The sequence below is a fragment of the Toxotes jaculatrix genome, chromosome 10, assembly GCF_017976425.1.
Source record: "Toxotes jaculatrix isolate fToxJac2 chromosome 10, fToxJac2.pri, whole genome shotgun sequence".
Lineage (NCBI taxonomy): Eukaryota > Metazoa > Chordata > Actinopteri > Toxotidae > Toxotes > Toxotes jaculatrix.
In genome coordinates, this window is record NC_054403.1 from 18,803,887 (window position 1) to 18,828,631 (window position 24,745).

The window sequence follows — 24,745 nt, forward strand, 5'->3', positions numbered from 1 at the left end:
CTCTCAGCTGGTAACCCATTACATAACTGTAAACACAGGACTCCTCTGTTAGTATAATTCACAAACATCTTCAAGACTGTTGTTACATGAGATCAGTGTTGATGAGAGCCACAAGTTTGGTCTGTGCATTTGCTCCTTGTCATGACTAGCCCCTAAGGGGGCTGTTTTCTGAGCCCTTGTTTTGTTTGGAACTCTTTTGTGGACTTTTGAATTCCTCAGACTCTTGTTTAGTTTCTTAACTTCTGTTTATAGTTCCTGTTTTATTTTGAAATCATTGCCCTTGTGTATCTTGTCTTGTTTTACTTCCTGTCTTTGTCTTGTTTCCCGCCTTTGTGATTGTCTGCTCCGCCCTAATTGGTTTCACCTGTTGCCCATTGCCTTGTGTATTTAAGTCTCGTCGTATCCCTGTGTTCTTGTTAGTTCGTTTTTGTCTCTTGTCTTGTCTCTAGTCCAGTGATCTAGTGCATTTTCCCAAGTCATCGTGTCTGAAGTTTGGTTGCGTATTATTTACTTTGTTTCTTGTTTGTTTTTGGTTTCTCAGGTTGTCCAGTCTTTTTCCTCACGAGTGATTTTGTGTTCCCGTTTTGTATTTTTGTTTCACTGCCTTTTCCCCCGTTTGGATGGTTATTATTTGATACTTTGTTAGAATAAAAACTATTATTTTTGATTACATCTGTGGGTCGTGCGTTTGGGCCCAAGTCCTTGCCCTAGCCGTGACACTTCTGTCCTGCACATCAGGCTGGAGGTGTTTTACTGGGCACATTTGCAAGAGTAAGGGCAGGTTTTCATTTTAGGAAAAACCAAACAAGAAGCCAGTGTTTGTTGGATTAGTTCAAATCATAAAATGCCTCTAATATAACTGGATATTGTTGAAGAGTCTATTTTTTTTTTTAACTTGATGTAAATTGCGCTTTCAAAACCTGACTTTTGAAAACAGCAGTTCTCAGCACTCGGTGGAATAATCGTTGAGCCTTTTGTCATAATGAACAGCTACAGTGAGTCAGTGGGAATCAGGTTTAAAGACAGTTTGGTTGAGAGAGAGAAAGAGATGGAGCTCTACTCAAGCCTGAGCTAAGTGGCCCTTTAAAACTATTTCCTCTCTGGACAGTTACTCCACTTTACAGACATTCTTGAGCAGACTGGAGGGAGTTGTTGCCATATTAGGAACACGTTACCTGATATCTGGCAGCGGTCTTGGTTGTGCAGGGTGCAGCTTTTCACATTAACACCGCTCTGGCCTTTTATCTTGGATAAATAAGTGAAATTTGTCAGATTAACATTCTTTGAGAGGTGAGAATATTATTGTTTGCTGTTTTTAGTTCATCAAATCACTGACAGCAAAAATAGTTAAGTGAGAAAAAGAAGTGATTGTTAGATGGTTAGATGTTTATTAGAATCTCATGGTGAAAATGGTGTGAACTTTTCTTCCTTCCCAAATTACCAAACAGAAGGGCATGACTTTTCTGCTGTGTGTGATAACCTTGAACAAATTGAAAGTTTTAGACTTTTAGGCTTGGGCTACCTGCCATATTCTATATGAAGATTATAAACCTGTTCTTAGAATAATAAGAAAATCCCTTATTTTATGCAACTCAAATAAAATCATCTCTGGCACTAATCTTATTTCATATTTCTTGTGGATGGGATGATCTCTGAAGCTCAGTGGCTACTTTCTTACACAACCCAGACATCTGATTAGAAAGGAAGCATGATAAATGAGGAGGCCATTACAGTGAGGGCTTTAATCAAAAGCACAGGCTTCTATTTATTGACCATTGCACGCACATGAACAGGTGAGAGTATATTTACACAGATGTAAACAGTCAGTACCTGCAACACAGAGGAAAAGAGAGAACACAATGTCTCCCTCTCTCTCTCTCTCTCCCTCTCTCTCTCTCTCACACACACACACACACACACACACAGTACAGTATACATGTCCATTTACACGTGCAGGCATTAACACAGACACGCACTCACACGGAGAGACTTTGCAGTATAAAGATAAAGTGGACTGTCTGAAAACACAGAGCACAGCAGGCCTCTTTGGTCAGCTACCTCAGACAAGATGTCCAACGGTCAAAGCCTATCACAAGCCACCATTCAGAGAACAGACAGAGAAAAACATACTGGCAGAGCAGTAGGCAAATACCAAAACCTACAGGAGCTTTTGCAGATTTCACATTTTTAATGTCAGTTGAAGTGGCAAACAATTCTGTTTGTATGTTTTTCTTTTTTTTTTTTCAGAGTCCACCATTAGTGGAGGATGAATGATTCATGCTCTGTAGAAGACATGGCAACAGCATTTAAACAGCAATTTGTTGCAAATATACATAGTCAGTACTTTTTAAGTGTTAAGATGGAATAACAGTATGAAAGGTCTGCCACTGCAATGTGGAAATAATTCTTTACAAATAACATCAATGAACCAACTTAAGGTTTGCCAAATATTACTTCATTCATTCAAAGACATGACATTGCTGATTTTTTCACAACCTTTCAAACATTAATAACAAAAAAAGCAGCTGTTAGATAAAACAAACATCATAGCAATAAAAAAGAAAAACATTCTCAAAGGATGAGTGCAAATTATTCAGCTTTCTTCCACTTCCTTTTTTCCCTACTACAAAATAAAATTCAACAATAACACAAACGAAAAGTATAAAATGGTGGAAAGAAGAAATCGTTTCCTGGATAATGTTTTGCAAAGAGACATGCCTGATTAAAAAAAAAACATTTTCAACAAGACGTTCCTGCACAGCAGAAGATAACTGTGGAAGGGAAAGCAATATCTAAAGGCCTGCTCTTCCTTCCACCTCTGTATCATCCCCAACAAACGAACACACACACAAACATAGGCCTAACTAAATTTCTTTATCCATTTCTTTTTTTTAATCATCTATTTCTCTCACTCTTTTCTTTAACCCCATCCTCTGGCATCCATTTTGCGTACAACAATTTTTTTTTTCTTCGGCTCACTAAGTGGGTAAACCACAAAATCGTTTCTGTTTAACTAAGTCACCAAGTGTTTCCTGGCTTCTGTCCACATCAACACAGTGTTGCTACGGTGACGTCCTATCAACACTTCCTGTTACACCCCCATTAATAGCTGCTATACTCTGCACCCGAAGGAGATTAAAAAAACCTTCCATTCTTCTTGTTTACCCACCAAAATAGCCTCCACAGTGTAGGATAGACTGAAATAAGACTGTAAGTTAAATACAACACATCCATTCATGAGTACCCTTTTAACAGTATATATTTTTGTGACTTAATGCGTCTTAATGACATTAAAAAGTCTGTTTAACCAACAACCCCAAAGAACAGCAGAGGAAAAACATCCAGCATATAAATAACCATTGTTGTTCTATTCTGACAATCCTCCTAATATTGAACTGCCACAGTACCAACATAAGTATCACAAGAATTCAATGCACCCAGGTTCTCCAATGTAAATATTTGTTATTTTTTTGATTGCAAAATGAATATCTTTGGGTTTTCAACTACTGATCTGAAAAAAAAAAAAAAACAAGATATCTGAATATATCGGCTTAAGCTGAGAAACTGTGATGGACATTTAAAGTCCAAATGATTAATCAAATTCATTCATCAATAATAATCACTGGTTTCAGCTGTAATAAAATCAGACACAGAGACAACTGATTCTCTGATTTGCCAAACTTATACTCACAAAAAGATCTGTGTGCTTACCAATAACATGGTACCAAGTTCCTTTAGTGTCAAATTCATGTCATCTATCTGTGTTTTTCAGGTTCATTTAAAGAGAAAATTGGATTCAAAGTCTCAACAACAATGTAACAGTTGTAATAGAAAATGTGTGCACAAAACTGAATGAGTATGAAAAATGTGATTCAGCTTAAAGTACTTAAGCTCTGTTGCAAAAAGAATATAAAACACTTAAAGGTCATCTGCATTCGGTTTTCACAAAATGTCAAAATGCAGGACAGAAATGGCACTAAGCTTTCTTCATTTGGATCTCGTTTACAGAACAACAGCCCTTCGTTCTGCCGGGAGCGACATCAGCTTCTAAAATAAGGTGTAAAGTCTCTCTCTATGTCACAGTCAAAGGTCATTGGGAGAGATCCACAACTTTCACTGCCAGGTTACACCGCATCAGTGGCATTACATTGTTACACACTATTTATTTACAGGCGAATAGCACAAACTGACAGCCCCAACACTGAGTATATTGCTACCTTATGGACAGAGGTGTCTGTTTTGTTTTTGGGTTTGTTTGTTTTTTGTGGGGTTTTTTTACAAAGGAAAACTAAAACTGCATGACTGCCCATTCTCAACCAGCTCTGCTTCCCAGAGCTGGTCCAGTATGGGTCGCCAGGCTTAAAACTACAATTCCCAGGCACTTGATTGTAACCAAATGTACAGTAAAGTTGTCCACTGGGTCAGCATGTCTCTGATGCACAGAGAGAAGGCAGCAACATTCAAGGTCAGACCCAAAACACAAAAGCCCTCAACCTCCCATACAAAGAAAACAACAAGCATCCTCAGCATGCATATCAAAGTTATAGTACTCTTGTGATATACTGTACACCGACAAATTAGCTAGTGGTTGGTACTTGCATTTACACACTAACACATGCTGCTAGACCTCTGTGCAATGCTACAGTAAAGTGACTGGCACACAAATTTAAGCCAAACAAAGAGAAACTGACTTTCAAATGAATGCTAAAAAAAAACCCTGCAAATAAATAAGACTATATTACAGTTTTGGCAGATGCCAGAAAGGTGTGGAAACAAGCAGAGTGAGAATGAGGTAGAGACAGTGATTTGCCACTAGAGGAAGTAGGAAAATGAGGCTGTGAAGAAATATGTGGAGGAAAAATAAGCAAGAGGGATGAGGAAAGGTGCGGGAGCAAAAGAGAGAAAAGTGGAAGAATGAAAGGAGGAGAGACAGGTACTGGTGTTTTGCTCGACGGCTCGGGTCATTGTGAGTTGGACGGTTGTCTGGGTCTGCATTGAAAGACTATCTTCAAATCCGCATGCGGTGGTGAGGGTCTGTGAAGGGCGGCTCTGAGTCATCCATGGGCAGCACCAGGCGCGTGCCCCTCATCACTAGCTCATGATCTCCATATGTTAACTCTCTGTCCAAGTCATCAGAGGAGGCACCAGCAAAGGCTGGACCACCGCTGGTGTGGGCACCTGAGGCATCTGTACTGACAGTAATGTCACCATAGGTCAGGCTCATATCTCTGTCTGTCAGGATGAGGTCAGAGTCGTCATCCTTCAACTGGCCTTCATTCTGGGGGAAGCGGAAAGAAGTCAGATACTCCATAAACTTCACAAAAAACAAAATGAAGGAGAGATTGTGACTTTATTCCTCTATACCCAAAGAAAGCTTTCAATCCTGGCTTGTGCCTATTATCTTCTCCTCATCTGCCTACAAGAGCAAAACTTTTCAAGCTGAGCCTCTGAGCTTTATGATTCATCAAAATAACTTTTTTCTATCTGTTAATACAGGATAAAAACTGAACTAATACAGTTTGGTCAAAAATAGCTCCTGTATGAACCAGAGTCTGACCTCATAGGCCTGAGGGCTGGTGAGGAAGCGGGCGAGGGGGCCACAGCAGGGAGGCAGCGTGGCTGTGAGAGGGGGGCCACTGTGAGTCAGGATGGGCTTCAGGTAGCTGGAGAGGGGGCTGGAGTCAAGGGCAGTTTTACATAGATGACATGTACTGAGAGTGTTTGGATACAATAAGCAGAAACAGAGAGCCTTGTATTGTATAGCCTGGTGTGATTGATGAATCCTGAGTAGATTAAAAAAGTCTGTCATTCTTGTTTAATTTCAAAGGACTAAATGAACAAATATGAAGTAATTCAGTTTAGTCATTTATATAAAAATGCACTTAACATAATGACTTTAATATTACATACCCAATAAAAGAGACAATTTGTCTTCAAGTCTGTACATGGCACTCCCTCTGCTGTTTGACACTGTGAACTACAGTAGCTATCACAAATGCAATCACAAATTTATCAGCTTATTTTTCAAAGTGCTGACAGGAAAACATGCCGTAATGGTTGTGTGAGAGTTTTCATAGATGTCTCTATACTGATTTAAGGTTTTGTAGTATTTGAACTGTATTAGCGGTTTTTAATACTAAGTGACTTTTGTGACTGTATGTTAATATCTGCTGTTTGTTATATTTTATTGTGTACTTTTATTTATTTTACATTTTTTTAATTCAGTGTCAGAGGTGTGGCATTATTTAGAGGATGGCCTTCTGTGTGTCTAGCCCTCATAAAAATGGCAAAAGTGACAACACCTCATTAAAAACACCCAGTTTTGAGCATAGAAAAACTAAAAATGTGTAGTTTTTCTTATTTTCTTTCATGACATTAATTAAAAGCCAGTCATTTGTCAACAAAGGATACTTGTGGTCAAAGTTATACCAAATTCTGAAAAGCCAGGCACTTTCTTGTTTGGTGCTTCTTCTCTCTGATCCTTCAGCGATGCTCATCTAGAAAAAAAAAAGCAAATATGTTTTTTTAGGTATTTTCTTGTGGTCACATTATGCATCAGTCACAGTATAGTAGTCAGTCTTTCACAGAGGAAACACTCACAGAATTGTCTTGATCAGAGTCCACTCCCACTCTGTAAAAAAAAAAAAAAACAGGAAACACATTTAAATTGGTTTCAGCAGTGCTGTGCAGCGTGTTTCCCCAGTTTAACAAGTTCCTGAGCAACAAGGTTCCATGAAAAGGTGGGCATACTGCATATAAAAAAGCCTCAAACATTAACCTGAGCTGGGCCAAAGATTATACTGAATAATGCTTGGAGGTTTAACCTGATAGGAGATGAGTTAAATAGGGGAGCCATAGAGTCTGGACAATCAGAGACAAGCAAAAAAAAAAAAGTCAATCTTCCTCACTTATCTGTACTGTCCTGAAGTGACCCTCCAGTGTTAAAACAAATGCTAACTACAAATCGAGGGATGGATTTCACTGGGTGGAAGAGAAGCACACCTTATGCGCTGGCAAGACAGCATCTGGGTGGTGCCACCTCCACAAATCCACACAGTGAAGAAGACCACAAGCAGAGTGGTGGAAAACATCATCTGACGGGCGTATGTCGCCGTGTCCCTGATGGACAGGGCGAAGGTCATCGCACCTCGCAGTCCTAAGGAGAACAGCACAGACAATGTTGTAAACAAGCACATTTCTATATCAGACAAATCAGGTGATCCCTGTTTACGAGCCCGTGTTGGTTATTTTTTAATCTACTCAAAGGCGGCTGCAAGAAAATAGAAAGTCATTCAGTGCATCCAAAGGGAGCACAGGCCTAAATTCAGTCTTATTCTTGGCTCAGATTTTTTCGGAGGTTACAATGTACATGATAAGCATCTTCTTGTATCTGTATTCCACTAACCCGCAAACATCATCATGTGCTGAAAGTTGGATCTGATCTTGTTACGTCGTCCCAGATTAAGGAGGAATGAGAGAGGGTAGATGTTAGCGGCTCTTCCCAGGAATACTGCCAGCTGGGCGGGAAAGAGGTTAAGGAGAGGACAACAAAACAAAACAGACAGCTACTGAACCCTGCTCACTCTGTGCCAAGCTTATTTACTGCCCCTTTAAATCATTTACCATTTGCATCTCGATGGTTAGTTGTAATATTGTGGGAACCTTTTGCTTTGGAATCTGAAAACTGCAGAAACTAAAATGTGAGTGAAACCAGCCAATTGCTGTGACCAAGCAGAGGGTTATCAGGCTTTGCGAGCACAGAGTGGTTTCATATGCAAAAGATACAAAGGCGCCAACAATGAACATCGGATTAAAGACGTGGTTCTGGAAGGTGAACAGCGTGAGACCCATGTAGGAGAAAATGAAGTTCTCTGCCAGGAAATTCAGCAGTTCAAACAGCTGGAACACACAGAAATAACATCAACTGCTTTATATGACAGCGGCTCTAGACGATGTACTGCTAAACGAAAAAAGATGATAATTACAGTTACCAGGAAACACAGTTAAACACATTCAACAGCTAAATGCACTTGGCTTGCATGGCTAATAACTACTGATGTACTCTGCTTTGCCAACACACCAATAACAATCATATCATATTATAGCTGGTAAACTGACACACACAATGTTTGCCAGTTTCCAAGCGTTTTACTACTTTCAGAATAACGGCACAAACACAACTCAATACTTGATGCATATTGAAAAAGGACAGAGTGAGCTGTGGTGTTGTTATAGCTCAGGTCTGACCTGTTTGGTCCTGTCCTGGGACTCAGGAGACAGGTTGTTGTAGGTGTAGTGGGCCTGGGTGATCCCACAGAACAGCACTGCCACCACACCTGCAACACATCAGGAAGGACAGGGATACAGAGAGAGGAAAGTTAGAGGATCAGTAAACACTGATTACTAACAACGTGAAGCATTAACTTTACAGTTATGCTTTCTTTATAGGAACTTTGTTTTTGGTCTCCCATGAACAAATCAGTGTGTGTGTGTGTGTGTTTGTTACCTGTGAAGCCACAAGCCTCAGCCAACAGGAATGTGCTCCACGACATGAGGAAGAACAGAGCTGTCTCCAACAGCTGGAAATCTCTCAGCTTGGTGAACTTAGTCACGTACAGATGACAGTCAAGGAGTTTAACAATATACTCATAGACTACTAAGTGAATTCAAATTAAACTTTACACGCGATTTAGTCTTAACATCTGAGAAAAGATTTCTTTTCTTAAAATAAGAGGATTAAAAATTAAGCAAATTCTGTGAGATGATTTAATTTGTTTCCAGTGAAAAATTCAGTTTCAAGGACAGTCTTAAATGAGCTGAAGAAGAATATAATAGAAAAATTTATTGTGAACATTATCTACTTATTTTTTCTCCAGCATTTTGCACACAATGTCACACTCAGTATCAATTAAACTCTTCAAAGTACTTTTTGTGGTGTGGCATTTTACACAAACCCATTTATCAAACAGCAAAAATGGGATGTTACTTACAACTGACTAAATAATTTAACATTTAACTGTGATCTTGCTTTTTAAACTGCTGCATGCTACACTGGATGGATGGATGGATGGATGGATGGCTTTAAGAAAATGCTTAAAATTTGTTTTTCTTATATAAAGAAAAAAATAAAACAGAAGAAAAGATATGAGAGCCGTGACAACTCCGGTGGCCACTCCTAGAGCAAAAGAGCCGCTGAAGACTCCGAGGAAAATCCCAAAAGATTTCAGCATCGCCATGACCTCAAAGGTGTGACTGTTGTCCCCTTCTGGCTGATATGCTACGATAGACCTGAGATAACACAAGATACAACCATTTATAGGCAACTATTTATGCAAAGTGTACAGATTGTAAAGCTAAATGACTATGACTGAAGGTTTATAAACTTATTTTACAACATATTAAGCTGAAGTTGAAGCCTGTAAACAGAAAATGTAGTGGGCACTCGCATGATATGATGTAACCACCTAATATGCACTGTAAACAGCCGTCTTATCAGGCAAATATTCTGTAATCTACCATTATGCTAGGGCTCTTTGTGTAGGATACATTTCAGGTGTGCCTCTGTTGCTAAAGAGGTCTCACAGAAAAAACTCTTGAGATAAAGAGAAAAGCAGAGTGATGTAGAGGTCAGAGGGCTGGAACAAAAGACTCTACTTCAATAGTTCAGTGTTAAAGCTCAACTTATAGTGGAGTGGCTTGCTTAAACGTCTACTGAAAAGATAATGGTGTGTGAAAAGAAATACAGATATGTAATGTGTCCTCTGTGCTGTATATACGCAGGTAAGTTTCCACTGAGGACACGTGTTCCCACAAAAACCTTGAGCAGTGGTAGAACAATAGGTAACTAAAAATGCTAAATGCTATGGTGTGGTTTTGGTTTACTTTACTGCCGCTCATAATGACCAACAATGAAAAGAGAAAGCTTGTTTTCACCAAACAGTGGATATCAATACATGCCGTTAGAAGAAGGGGAAAACCATGTTCTGCCAGTATGGCAAGAAAAACAGACTACTTCCTCTAAGAGAATTTAGTCCAAATAAAGAGTCTTCATTGAAAATGTGGACAGAAAAATTCCAGTAACAGAACAAACTCATTGTCATTTGTGTCACTTGGTAGTTGAGTATGAACACTGAACTATCCATATAAAGTTATACAGGAGCAGGAACATTCTTCTCATCAAACTTGGGTCAAATAGCTTTGGAAAATAGTTTAATTTCTTGGTTTTAAACTGGAGTCTGGGATGAAAGGGATGTTATTGCAGCAGAATTAATTACTTATTAAGGTAATTTTGTGATAAAATGTAATTTAAGGGGTAAAGTTTTTCCAAATAGTTCCAGTAGTTTCAAATTCTACATGAACCAAGTGTGAGAGCAGATTTATTCACCCTTTCCATTAACAGACCCCACACTCACAAAACAAATCACCAGGCATTTTGTCTAGGAGAATTCCTGGCTTCATGCCCTCCACTTGACTTTTGTATATTCAGTATCTCCAAATATAATGGGAATGTTACTCACAACATCAAAAACGGTTAACCATAAAAGGCAGAAATAAATGAATAAATAATGTAATGTTCTGCGCTTCTGGCTGAATAAGCCAGAACGTAAAAACAAATGGCTCGTGATTTGTCATGTTGGTCCCAAGGCACCGCAAAGTCACACAATGCCATGCTCTACTTAGTACACCCGTTCAGTGGGCTGGTCAGAGTCTCTCCGCAGGGATTGGCCCCTCCATCGTGCCTGCTATAATAATTTACAATTCTGTGGAAATAATAACAGTTCCATGTAGATGCAGGAGAAAAACTAAGGGTTAGCTTAGGGACCACCTCAGGTTTAGCAGGACGTTAATGAGAAGCTGATATTAGGTTAGTCAAAGGTCACTGGCCAATCGATAAAAAACACATGACTCACACCTCCACCACTTGTCTCAGAAAACTAGTAACTTAGCAGCCCTGTGCACATTCAAGACAGGTTGGGATAGATGCAGACTCAAGGTTTGTGTGCAATGTCAAAAAGAAAAACAGATGACTTACGAGGACAGAACCACGGCCACGGCGTCATTGAGCACACTCTCTCCAAACAGCAAAGCATACAGATCCACATCTACCTGCAGTTCATTGAAGATCGCCAGGACTGTCACTGTGAAACAAAGATAAACACACTCAATTCTTCTCCATATTTAAACGGACCCAAATTTTAACATACACATCACACATGAGATGGCAGTGGGAGTCAAGACCTGTGTTTGAAATTTATACTCTTTTTAAAAACATTTTAACTGCTGTTTAAATTGTCTTTCTGTTCTTTTTTAACACTTGCAGCTGTGTTTAGTGTAAGAAAAGTTTTATATAAATAATGTTTTATTATTATGATTATTATTTTTGTCATTATACTACATACTAATGATGAAAAGAAGATATTTATTAATTTATTTTTGTATTTTCAGAGCTTGTTACAGTTGCATTTTTTTTTCTTTTGTATCAGTTTGTATCAGGTGTGGACAGATTGACTTCACATATTATCCGAAACATTCACAAATCTTTAGTTTTTTTATGATGTATTTTTCCCTGCAACCTGTTCGTGAGAATGTGTCCAACAGGCATTGAGCAATTCAAGAGTTAAAAGTGGATCCATGTCATAATTAGCATAACCTGTAAGCAGGAAAAACTTTTACCAGGGTCTGTGGCGGAGACAATGGCTCCGAAGAACAGACAATCAGTGAAGAAGAAGTCTCCACCCAGCTGTCCCACCTGCTTCATTAGCATCACACAGCCGTACATCAGCAACCTGATGGAGCAACAGCATATGGTTTCGCACATCACCATAAACAACACTGACTTTAATGGCATTATGGGCACTTTAACAACACAGTAATTGACATATATAAATTCTGCTCTGGCATAAAAAAGTCTTTTGTGCATATTGTAGCAGCAATATAGAGTAATGTGAAATCAGGAGGATGTTCATCTTAGTGTTTTCTTATTGGCAAATTAATATTCTTACCCAATAACAAAACAGGAAATGACTGTCCCCAGAAAGGCATACGCCAGGATGGATCCCATGTTACGGAAAAAGTGTCTCTGAAAGACAAAACAATTCAGCACATCAACACTCATCTACATACTGACTTTAACCTAAATCATTCATCTTCGCTTACTTTGTCAACTACATGGGTCTTTAAAGACGTGTAAGCAACATGTGTAACAAAAAAAAAAGTATTCACTTTGTAATTAGTGAGCATTTATTTTTTGTATGAAGCATTAGAAAGAGCGACTGAAATACTACTGTACCCTTTTCAAGCTGTAGCCAGCATGGAAGATGATGGGTGGTAGAAGAATATTGAAGAACACCTCAGGGTCAAAGGTCACCTGAGTCACACACAAAAAACAACCATCATATCCTATTATTATATAATAATATCATGCTACAACTATGAATCACTAGGATAAGGAATGAAAGAAATACATTCAAGACCAAGTTGTTTTAATGGATACCTCAAGGCTGTTGTATTATCGGATAACTTTAATTAATTAATTAATTAATCATAAATGACACATCTGGGACAGTATTAAAGTAGCTTCCAGGACAGTCAACAAAAAGTTGTTGTAATAGTAAAATAACAAGATGGGAAAAGGGGACAGCTTTTAGACACAGGCAGAGCCAAAAATATTACAGCTAATACTATTTTTAGATCTGAAACTAGAACAGTGCTGTAATAAAATCTCTGTGTGGGGTTTTGATCCATGACAAGTTAGCTTTGATTCATTTCACATTTGGTGGTGAGCAAACCTCAGTCACCAGTCAACTTGTTGCTATTTAGTTATGATCTCCTAAAGAAATAACAGGGCATTTCAGTGCTCCTTTGTAGGCAACTAGACAGTCCCAGAGGTCAGAAATTACCATGATCCATGTATAAAACCATTATGGCACCAAAAAGTTCAAGCGACCCTCAGGTAAAGGGCATCTGTCCACTGTCTTTCGTCAATATCTTTCTTTAATGTCTTTATAAATGTCTCAGAGAGCCCGCCCCTGCCTCTTATTTTACCAGAGGTAATAAGTCTGTCTCAGCATTTCTGAGAAAGGCTGACATAGAAATGCTGAGCTGATTATCAATAACTGCTGTTTAATTTCATGTTGACTCTTTCTGTTCTAGATTTTAAAGCAGCAACACAAAAAGAAATAACCTGAAATCCACAGAAACAACTTCACAATATAGTGACAAGACACAATCAGCTTCTTGTGATTTGTGACTTCTGCCTGACGATAACATCATTGTTTGTACCTTTCGCAGCATCTCATTGTCTTGCACGTCGTTCACCTCATTGGCACTGATCTCCCCTTTCAGAGTGTACTCGTAGAATTTGCCGCTGACATTGACCAGCAGAGTGGCAGGGCTGGCATTAACGTGGCAGCTCAACGTGACGTTGCTAATGTCCCGAGGAACATGGATGCCGTAGCGTAAGACTACGCCAACAAGTAAGCCTGAGAAAAGTGTTACAAAAGAGACAAAACATAAAAAAAACACTGAGGGGAGAGTCCAAAATCAATGAAGAGATGCCACTAGAGGAGGGAAGGTGGGGTGGCCACGATTCTGCGGCAGCCAAAAAGCACAGAGGGCAATCAGATGCTTTAGTCTGATTATTTTGTGGAAAAGAAACACAGAAGAATAAAATGATTTGTCTAACAATGTTTGCTATGAAAATAAAGACTGCAAAACCATTGAGAATTAATTCCCCTGTCAGATTTGTACCAGACAAATTAGAAATACTGTAAGTTTAGACGATGACTCACAAATACTCTATAACTCGGTTTAAGGCCCTGCACATTCACAGGTGTTTTCAACAACTCTGGCTGAATAGTCAGGAGGAAGTTGAGTAGAGCTATGCACAAAATACTTATTAAAGTGATAACATGTAAGTTCACATCCTCACAGGTGTAGCAAAACTAACCAGGACAGTTTCCTGTAGGAGGTCTACGTTTTTTGTTTTTTTTTTTATATCAGACGTTCTGACTTACAAAAAGTTGGCATAAAGAGCCAATACTGCTAATGCTCTGTTCCATTTAAGAACTTGACAGATGTTGGTGAGAGACCATGAACAATACATGGACACTGGAACTGAAACATGTACACTGAATGCAGCCATTGTTAGTGTCGTGTACTATAGCTGTGCTCTTCCTACTACAACAGTTCTAAACGCCTGCTGTGAAAAAGTCCCAGACTGCAGAAGTGAAACCACCTTTGTGGGTAGACCATGAGTGTGATAAGACTTTAGCAATTATTGAAACTAGCCATTGTAGGAACAAAATATAACATGGTGGGCTTTGCCAGACCAGAATATAAAGAAGTGACATTTTAGGTTGGCTTTTTCATACTACAGCTGTTCTCTCCGGGGGCCCACGAATGCTTAGCTGCTTAGATTAAATTTTCAAGACCAATCAGAGTGCAGAGGAGGCGTTTATGTCGCGGTAACAAAGCTCTGCAGCATCTCTCTGGTACAGCCTGGTGCGTAAATGCACTCAAATGCGCTACAGCTTAGTCATAACATGCAATCATTTCAAATCTAATCATCAGTACAAAATAAGAGTCTCTCTCTCTCTCTCTCTCTCTCTATTTCTCTCACCATAAATCATCGCCAACCCAGTTTCATGCAGAAACCTGAACCGCCGGTGTTTGAACAACCAGATGGTCAGGATGGTGAGGGTGAGGAGCAGGATGAAGATTAGCAGGTCTGCGCTGTCCTGCCTGTGGCTTTCCTCAGCCCTTTTCTCTGTAACGATGTTCTCCATGGCACTGTCCTCCTCCTGAGGTGATGATGCTCGGCACACACAGATGCACACAGACAGGCTCACTAGCAAAAGCAGCCACAGCGTCCTCGTCGCCCTCCAGGCACCGTTGACAGTCACTTTATACAGCATTTCGACTGGTCGGCGGTCAAATGCTGTTATGTCGTCGTGAACAAAAGCAAACTTTGTGCAAATATTATTCACGAACTGGTGAGGGGGGAGTAGACAGCAGAAAGACGACAGCAACAGAGATATCGATTCCGGCCCGGAAGTGAAAACATTTTTCCAGAAAGTATACAGTGTTTATTTTGATGTAAAAGCACCGTCACGTGATGTTGTTTGTTTAAATCAACCCTACTGGATGAATCTTGACGTAACGTATAGTGTGAAATTGATACGACTTGTGAATGAACAAATACATAGATTTGGTCGTTTTTCACGGAGTATTTCCACAGCCGATTATACTAGTTCTAACTATTGGCTCTTATTTTGAAATTCCAGACTTTTGTCATCCGGACCAGGAAGTGAGACAAATAGCTAAATAATGACTAATATTTATTATATATTGACCAACGTGGATCGTGTGTGAGATTACAATTTAATAATGAATAAACATATTTTCTAGAAAATGTAAAGATTCAGATTTTGCCCAGAGCATTTTGTTTTACTTCAACTTAACATTTTTTTTTCTAATTTAGTATATAATGTAGCAACAGTATAACTATGCAAAAACAGCTAGCTACAATGTTGATATTTTACTAAATAGATGACATTATTATTACCGTTTTCCCCAAATCTCGTTAACATAAGAAGTCTCGCGATAGAGGACAAAGAAACAATGTGACATTCTAGGTTATCGGAAATTTTGACCTTCTGGGTAGATTTCACATCGAGTAATGTCAATACTTAATCGTTGAGACTAACTTAAAAAAATACAACCCCGTACTTATGTTTTGTAAATTTTGTAGTTATTTTATGTGACCTACGTATGGATTTTAAATTTATTGGCATGCGATGAAGCGCATGTCCGCAGCTCAGTATAGTTTTTCCGAGGAGGACCTGAATGTAGCAGGAGCCAACACAGTGAGCTCTCTTGGCTGTTATTTTCCGATAGCATAGCTGTGTCGAATTTAAGTCACAATCGTGATATTTAGTCTTGGGTTCCGTGTTTTTTTAACCATTTAAACATATCTATGCAGCGGCACCGTCCAAACTGAAAAGCTCGAGGATGACATCTAAACTGAAAGGTACGTTAATATCCTGTGCCGTTAATTTAGCCTAACTGCTAAGCTAGCGATAGCAGGTTAGCCATCTCTTTTGTAAACATACTGCCACCGTTAATGCAGTTGGGTTGAAATAAATAAATAATAAAAATTGAACAATTTGGCTGGTGAAAGATTGGAAACACGTCCCACAGTTCATAGTTTGTAGCCGTTTTTCCAGGGCTGTCTGTAGTACTATCCTCAGTTCATGCTAAAGCAGCTTTAACGTTACATGAGCGGTACACAAACTGATAGATAACCTTATAGCTCAGATCTATAAGTAATTTATTAGTTTAGTTTTAATTTATCCATCTTGCTTTTCCTATCACACAGAGTTAATGTAATAACTGTAATAACTTCTATAGGAAAAACACATTCAACTTTATGTACACCTGGAAGGTGTAATGTATAACTAGTGTATAACAAGAAGGATCAATATGCAGCAAAGTAGAATAGATATATTAGAATACAGGTAGCAAACATGTAATATAAATCAAAATGTGAAAGAAGGTTATTTAAAAGCCACTGTGTTGATATATGACAAGCATTAAAAGTTGCTAAAGAGGATTATGAGAAGATGTATTGCTATTATTGTTATTATTTGTTGCAGCTCTATACACCAAGCACACTGTGCACTTTGGTTTTAGTGTTGTCCTGTAGATGGTTAGAAGCAATTGCAGATGTCTTAAAAAGTTGCGACCTAAAATTTCCAAAATGTGAAATGTAATTGGTCCAAAGACCAGGCCATCAAAGCTGTTACATACTGCATTACTTCTGTTATTCAGCACAGACAAGTAGAGTATTGTCTTTTAATACAAGGAAGAATCTAGATAGAGTGAACTATATGGCTGCGAGCTATATTTCACTGTGGATTATAGACGTTGTAGTTCATAAATACATATCAAGCAACAAGTAAACGATTTTAGCTCTTTGTTCATCGTGATGTGTTTTGATTCTAGTTGGGAAGGTCGGCTCCAAGAGTAAGGAGGATGCTCCTTATGAGCTGGAGAGCCAGTTTGTCCTGAGGCTGCCTTCGGTGAGACTTGTACATGCTGAAACTGATTATTTCTATGAAGTCATTTGTCATGTGTGATGGCTGAAAATGCTGTGATTTCATCTGTTTTTTTTTCTCATACAGGAGTATGCCTCAACAGTAAGAAGGATTGCCCAGTCTAGCAGTATGAATATGAAAGACAGACTCACCATTGAGTTGCACCGTAAGCTGGTTTATCAATAGTTATTGTAGTGGTGTTTTGTGTGACCTGTGTGATATCACTGTTCAAACACCAATTTCATTTAATCTGGTTATCAGATAAGTATTTTATTTAACCTGTGAAATGTAAATATTTATATAGTAAACCTATATTTTTTAGTCTTTTCAGTTTGTAATTAGGGATGGAATTGGCATTTTTTTTATTTGTATTTTTTTGTTTTGTTGAGATTGATTACTAAGTATAACTGTCAGTTTCCCAGCAAAATTTAAATGCCATGAAGTGTCCTATTTACTCCCAAATAGTTTTACACAGCTTACCTAATGTGTGTCAGAAAAACATGTTTTTCACTTGCATTTGTACCTTCTTTGTTTTTCTTCAACTTAACAGTGAGCTCTATCTGAGTGGCATCTCATTATAATCAATCACGTAATTTCTCTTATTTGTAGCTGATGGTCGTCATGGCATAGTGAGAGTAGACCGTGTCCCTTTGGCCTGCAAACTGGTGGATCTGCCCTGTATGATTGAGTCTTTGAAAACTGTGGACAAGAAGACGTTTTACAAAACAGCTGATGTGTGCCAGGTAAACCACTGCAGTGTCATTAAATTGAATGTCTGGGTCTCCATTGAAGGATGTCTTCTTCATGGGATACATTTGTTGGTGTCCAAGTTTAAGAGGAATCATGAAAACATGTATTGTGCCAGACAGAGCAGCGCCATGGCATTAAGTTTACTATGTGATAGTCATAGAAACAATGGAGACATGTTTCTTGTCAGGTTTAGGATACTAATTGCAAATAAAAATACTTACTATACTGCATTTTTTTAACAATGAAATTAAAATTGAAAATGGGATTTTCTTAGTTATAATATAAGAGTACATCAACAGAATGCAAAGTACAGTAAATCATTTATCATTCGTTTTTGCATCCATGGTTTAGATGCTAGTATGTACACTAGATGGAGACCTTTACCCTCCTTTAGAGGAGCCAACTGGCACCGACCCTAAGAGCAAGAAGAAGGACAAAGACAAGGACAAGAAATTCATTTGGAACCACGGCAGTAAGTAGACAAACATCTACATGCAACAGCTTTTGAGCTGTTTGTGCTTTAAACTTGGCACATCAGTAATTCAAGCAGCATAGTTTGCCCTCCACAGCTGATTGAGCCATTTTGACTTCACTAATCCTGTTATTTTGGTCTCCAGTCACCTACCCTCTGAAGAACACACGCAAGAGAAGATTTCGAAAGACTGCGAAAAAGAAGGTTTTGGCATTTCAATTTCCCCTTCAGCACTCCCCTCCCCTTTCCCATCCGTCTTTTAGCATCTCATCTGATGATCCATCTCTTTCCTAGGCTCTCTTCCAACAAGACATTTACATTTCATAAAACAGGAACTGTAGTGAAAGTGAAAACTAAGATTTACATATAAATAAAGCCTTTCCATCTTAGTTTGCCCCAAAGGCATGCAAAAAAGCAATTTCACTATTGCTTTGATCAAAGTGAAAGCGAGTGAGCTTGAGCACTACACTTCTACTTTGTCTTTTGAATAAATCTTCCTGAAGGTGCAGAGCCGAGCCATATTGATTTGGCCCCTTCTGTTTTTAATCGCTAATGTGCGTCCTGGCATCCGGCCAGCTGCTACCTTAATGTGTGCGTGTGTGTGTGTGAGTGAGTGAGTGAGAGAGAGACAGAGAGATAGAGAGAGAGAGATGCCACTAACTACATGTAACCCAATCTTTCTCTCTCTCTTCCGCAGTACATTGAATCTCCTGATGTGGAAAAGGAGGTGAAGAGATTGCTGAGCACGGACGCCGAGGCTGTCAGTGTCCGTATCCTTTTAGACACCTACAAATATTCTGCATGTTCATCTTGCAAGGCCTATAAAGCAGTAAGAGTGTCTGTAGCCAAGCAAAACAATGGTGTAAAATGTATGTATCAGGAAAAATACTACTGCTTCAGAGAAGGAATGTCTGTTGTGTAATGGGAATCAGCTGGAAATGATTGGTGAATCTAACCCCTAGCTATGACTTTTGACTATTAAGAAACATCAGATAGTTCCTACTGTTTTGTATCTTTTGGACAAACATAACCTCACACCTATCTAACATCCAAAATAGGTCAATCTAAGGCCCAGGCGGGGTGTCCTGACTCCATCCTGGCTCACCTGACTTGACTCTATCTGATGCCTTTGTGAGAAAGATGTACTTTGCAAGGAGGCTATTAGTGCTCTAATGAAACTCTAAACTTGCCTGACAGAATAAGAGCACAGCAGGGCTTCTTTGAGTGGCTGCTTGCTGTGTGTTAATTGAGATGGACTGTTCATTATCATTGCTTAGTTGGTCACAGTGAAGCTAGATTCTAATTATAGTTTCTGAGTTTGCATGCGGTATCAAACATACACATGACACCCCAGTGAATGTTAAAGTTAAGCCATTTCCTGTGGAGTATCATCTGGTTTTTACCCTTCAAGTCTACTTCAAAGAAGAGTTTGTGAAAAGCAAGAGTTCTGAAAGACCATGAGTCTTTTACTGTAGGAATCTGAAGGCTGAGAAGAAGCATTTTGCATTGACCTTAACCCATGATGTTCAGGGTGGGAAGTAATAGCAGAAGATGAGTCCAAAGAAGCGGACCAACACGGCTCTCTGGCCAACCTGGACTCCTCACCTGGCACCTCAGGACACAAGATGGGTCATGGGTCTTCTGGTAAGTGAAAGATGTTTTTATTAATAAATCATGGTGAATAAGATGTGATGGGCTTCATTAGCATGCGAGTTCCCTCACTCAGTTAAAGCAGTAAAAGGGATGTGTATTAATTCTTCAACAACATGACTGGAAAAAAGCAAATAAAGCAATAAAACCAGATTGAAACTCAATGCCAGTATTGCTATTAAAAAATACATAATCGCCGTCACATGAACATACAAAACATTTTTTATAAGGATCTCTTAAACTCATCATGATAAAGATGTGGACTAAGTGGGACAATTTACCTTAGAAAATAACCTTGCCAGTGCTCTGTATTGGACAAGCAATGTAATTGGTATTTTTGCAATTTTTTTTCCCAAAACAATTTGAATGGGCTTTTGTTATGGTGCAAAAATGTGCAGCTACTTTGAAGTAGCACAGATAACTCTTGTTATTACTCTGACTGTTCAGTACTCACCAACAAAAGTGTCTTTCTTCATTTTGAGCTTACACACCACCATTGTCACTCTTGATAGCCTTTGCACTGGTGGTATGAAATGGAAATAGAGCACACCCACGCATTAGTTACTCTTTGGCCTTAGATTATTTTTGCCTCTGGATTTGCTAGAGGACCTTCCTAGTGCCTGGGTGCACGCTAAATGCTGGCAATGATATCTACATCAGTGAGGGCATGCATGAGTGGCATGACTGATATTTCACTTTGCAGCTGAAAACTTCTTACACGTTTTTGCTTCTTACTTTGTGAATGTATCATGAAACAGTCTGTAGTTGGTTTATGCCTCTGACTTTTACTGTGCCGCCAAGTAGTAGCACAGTTTTCCTTTGCTATGTAACAGAGGCTGTTCACAGAACCATGATAATGCTGGGTGTTTGGAATCCACTGTAACAGTACCTGGTTTATGTCATGTGACACCATATCCCTAACATCTTCTGTTTTTCATTAGACTGTTACCTCTGTGATTTAGATCAAGCCCAAGCAAGTGTAGATTCTCACTGTTTCCATCTGTCCATGTTAATAACAATGTCACATGACCAGCCCAGCGTGACGAACTGAGGGAGATCTTCAATGACATCAGCAGCTCCAGTGAGGATGAGGAGGACGAAGGAGACCGGCACGAGGATGAGGACCTGAATATCATGGACACGGAGGATGATCTGGTCCGACAGCTCCAAGACAAACTCAACGAGTCTGATTCGACGCAGCATGAAAGTGACAGAAACAACCAGATAGGTGAGAGCATATCATGACTTCTTTACGGATCCTGAAAACTATATAAAATCCCTTTTTTTATTGGTGATTGTATGAAGAGCTTATTGAAGTATGAATATAATGTATCTTTATTTAAATATAGATTTTTAATCAATCGTTTAAGTGCTTTATCAAAGGAAAATGCAAATGTTCTCTCTTGTATTTCATTTTAAGTTGAATCTCTTGGGCTGTAGTCAGTGCTTTTCACCATTTTCTGTCATTTTGAAGAGCAAACAATCGGTCAAATAATAAAAAAAAATATTTACAGATTAATTGGTAATGAAAATGATTGTTAGCTGTATCCCAGCTGACATAGTGTAATATTTGTTGTTGTAAAAGACAGTCTACATCCCTTACCAAATTGATTCTAGTCCAAAATTACAGGTCCAAAAATGGTGGTGAGTTTTGTAAATGAATTACATATAGAAACTAACTACCTTTAGAAGTATGTCCACATGGTGGGAGGTGCATATTTATGTACATCTGTTCTGAAAGTGAGCATATGCACTTGTTTAACGCTGGAAAATGTGTGTGTGTGTGTGTGTGTGTGTGTGTGTGTGTGTGTGTGTGTGTGTGTGTGTGTGTGTGTGTGTGTGTGTGTGTGTGTGTGTGTGTGTGTGTACCTAGGCGGATGAAGTAAGTGCAGCATTAGAATTATGCAGTTGTTCATGCTGTGCTTGCATCCTGCTTTTATACCTTAGAGTGAGCGCTGATTCTTTCAGCCAACTTATTCTGCATACAACAGCCTTTCATTTTTTTAGTCATAGCCAAGAACTTGGCATGCTGATTTCAGAACCGACTTCAAGACCAGAAACAGTCCAATGTGAAATTATCAAATCTTGGTCATACTTGTCAAAGCAGAGGTTAAAAATAACCTTATCCAGGTGTCTGGACTTCTAATCAGAGCTGAGTTTTCTAGGTCAGGTATCTCACACACACACACACACAATGAGTATCCTGACATACACTTAATACACGTGCTGCACCCCTGCCCACAGAGATGCACACACTGACAGCTCTCAGCCCTCCTTCTCAACTAGCCAGTCTGACAGGTGTTTTGGCTCAGCGTGCGGCTCAGACAGCTGTCCAGTCTGACAACTCAATGCCTCCTTATCTACATACATGGAGCTGTCAGTCAGCAGCATCAGTGGTCAGCTCCACTGTATTAGTCCAGCAGAGCCTTTCCTGCTGGCTGTCTGGCTGTATATGTATCTGGCAACAGTGCAACACTGTAATAAATGCGTCTGCAGGGACTCCTCCCTGCTTGATTTTGCATATTAGATGGACTGTATCACCGGATTGAAAGCTAGCTGGGGGGGACCAGAGGATGGATACAATTAGTATGGAAGATAGTTGATGGTGATGGAGCCACAGGTTGCTGTGAGACGCTATCACTTTAGCTGGATGTAATGAGAACCCTCTGTGAAGCCCAGAGCAGACTGATTTAGTTGTGTCTTTTAGTGCTTCGGCCTGCTGGCTCACGTCCTTTTAAATGGATTTGTTGTTCCCATTAACCGCAATTTGTCAAACTGAAATGGAGGCATCCTTGTGGTTCAGAAAGCAGTGTCACTTTGAAATTATGTCACATCTTCATCTCTCACCAGCTTTTTTTCTGTCTTGCCTTCACTGCACAAGAAAGCAGAAGCATAAATGCCTTGTTTTTATGACAGTCGTAACGTGAACCTCCTGCTGTTCCCTGCAGTTATGGAGTATCAGGTGCAGATCAACAGCATCAAGGCCAAGCTTCAGGATACGCGCGCCCGTAAGAAACAGCAGGACGAGCTCATCATGAAAGTGGAAAACCAGGCCCTCAAAGTAAGCAGTGAACACACTTTTTTTTTTTTTTTTTTTTTTAACAATCATTCAGAAACTAGGTCTGCATGTACAGAAACATAAACAAGAACATGCAGATGAGCTTGGAGGCAGAAGTCTTCATGCAGCATAAGTTCTCTCAACAGTGATTTGAAAACATGAAAAACAGCTGATTATGCACAGTCTTGGAGGCCATTATTTTGTTTTTCTGTCATTTTAAAGCCCTGAAATGCCATGAAAATTTGCTGTTCGGCCAAGCACTCTTTATTGGAGACTTTACAATGAGTGAAACATGAGCAGACATAGCCCTTTTTACGTTGCCATTTAGAGCTCTCATTGCCCGGTGTTTTGGGACCGTCAAAGCCCCATCTCCAGTCATTATTATCACAGTCACAGGGAAAAGGTCAGCTGTCTCTGACTGGCATTCCAAGTGGCCTTTCTGTCAGAGAGGAGATAGTGACATGAGCAGCCCAGGCAGACACACATTTAAAGCCATCACAATTTAATGAGGCTCAGCATGTCGGCTCGAACAAATCTTGTTTGTCTCTCTACCTCACAGAACCGTTTCCAGGCCTTGCTGGATGAGATTATTCAGCAGGAGGAGCGGGAGATGGAGCAGGTAAGAACCTTTTCGTGAAAGCTGAGGATCAGTGCTCCTTGTGAGCTTTCTACAGCGTTCAGCACTTTGCACGAATTTACCTTGTATGAATTACAAATACCATGTTAGCAGATGGCATTGCGCTTGCTGTCCTCTTAAACCCAACAGTTTTCGTAATAGCAAAATTCAAATTCAATCACATGAAATTTAATTTGTTAGCATCTACCAGCAGTGTCTTTTTTCCAGCTATGGCATAGTGGCCACCCACTGACTCGGGTCGTTGTTTGTGTTGACAAATGAAGGCAGCAAATTAATGTGAAAAGACATGTTAATCATCATCCACTTACTTTCCAATTACACCCCGGGGCTGTCGGGCATCAATCACGCCTTCTATTTTCTGCTCCAACAGCTGGCCTCCCTGCAGGAGCAGCTGGACTCACTGATCGAGAAGTGACCACCAGGGGGCAGCCTCATGTCATCTTCAGCCACACACACGCGCACACACATTCACACTCACACACACACACCATGAAGAGGAGAAGAGCCTTCATCTAGGGAGGAGGGAGTCTTTCTTAGCTAACTTGCTGTGTCATTCCTTTTAGTTTGACTTTTTCATACTTTACACATACAGCATATGGATTTTTGTATTAAAAGTCAGTAGGATTTATTAGGTTGCCAGAATTTGTTGTTCCTCACTATATGATAAAAGTATTGGTTTGGCTTCAAGGGGAAGAATGTTACGTCTGTTTGGCTTGTCATCCTGAAGCTAAATGACTTTTACTTACACTGAACATCTTTGTATTTCATTACCTGTATGAAGAATAAATTACAGTGATACACAAAAAAAAACTGTCAGCTTTGTTGCATGTGGGCAGTTTGATGCTGGATTTAACATCCATTTTCTGTAGGTGGATGAACCTTCCCCGGAGTTTTTAAATTGGATTTGTATCCTGACCAAATGATTAATCAAGAAGATAACTGGCAGCTTAGTCAATAATGAAACTAGAATGGCACTCAGTAGAGTGCATACCTCTCCCAAGGCAAAATGCCTCATCCCTCCACCAAATTTGAAAAACGTATGTACAGGCCTCTCACCATGACCGGACAGCTGCATCATCACA

General features: G+C 39.5%; 2 protein-coding genes across 2 annotated transcripts; one reads left to right on the top strand and one right to left on the bottom strand.

The window, feature by feature from the left end:
* Nucleotides 1-1,746: 1,746 nt before the first annotated feature.
* Nucleotides 1,747-15,041, bottom strand: slc9a6a (solute carrier family 9 member A6a). Its single transcript, XM_041048364.1, has 16 exons — nt 14,621-15,041; nt 13,282-13,481; nt 12,290-12,367; nt 12,003-12,079; nt 11,674-11,786; nt 11,033-11,138; nt 9,147-9,288; nt 8,507-8,612; nt 8,248-8,336; nt 7,786-7,899; nt 7,406-7,517; nt 7,003-7,156; nt 6,601-6,631; nt 6,412-6,497; nt 5,558-5,663; nt 1,747-5,278 (listed from the first exon to the last, which is right to left on the bottom strand). Exons 1-16 carry the CDS (start codon nt 14,913-14,915, stop codon nt 5,009-5,011), a joined length of 2,079 nt encoding a protein of 692 aa, XP_040904298.1. The 5' UTR covers nt 14,916-15,041; the 3' UTR covers nt 1,747-5,008.
* Nucleotides 15,042-15,832: 791 nt separating this feature from the next.
* On the top strand, nt 15,833-24,473 carry taf7 (TAF7 RNA polymerase II, TATA box binding protein (TBP)-associated factor). Its single transcript, XM_041049005.1, has 12 exons — nt 15,833-16,030; nt 17,005-17,081; nt 17,184-17,262; nt 17,706-17,839; nt 18,198-18,318; nt 18,464-18,522; nt 19,016-19,088; nt 19,849-19,962; nt 21,002-21,196; nt 22,917-23,029; nt 23,586-23,645; nt 24,034-24,473. Exons 1-12 carry the CDS (start codon nt 16,012-16,014, stop codon nt 24,076-24,078), a joined length of 1,089 nt encoding a protein of 362 aa, XP_040904939.1. The 5' UTR covers nt 15,833-16,011; the 3' UTR covers nt 24,079-24,473.
* The last annotated feature ends 272 nt before the right edge of the window (nt 24,474-24,745 follow it).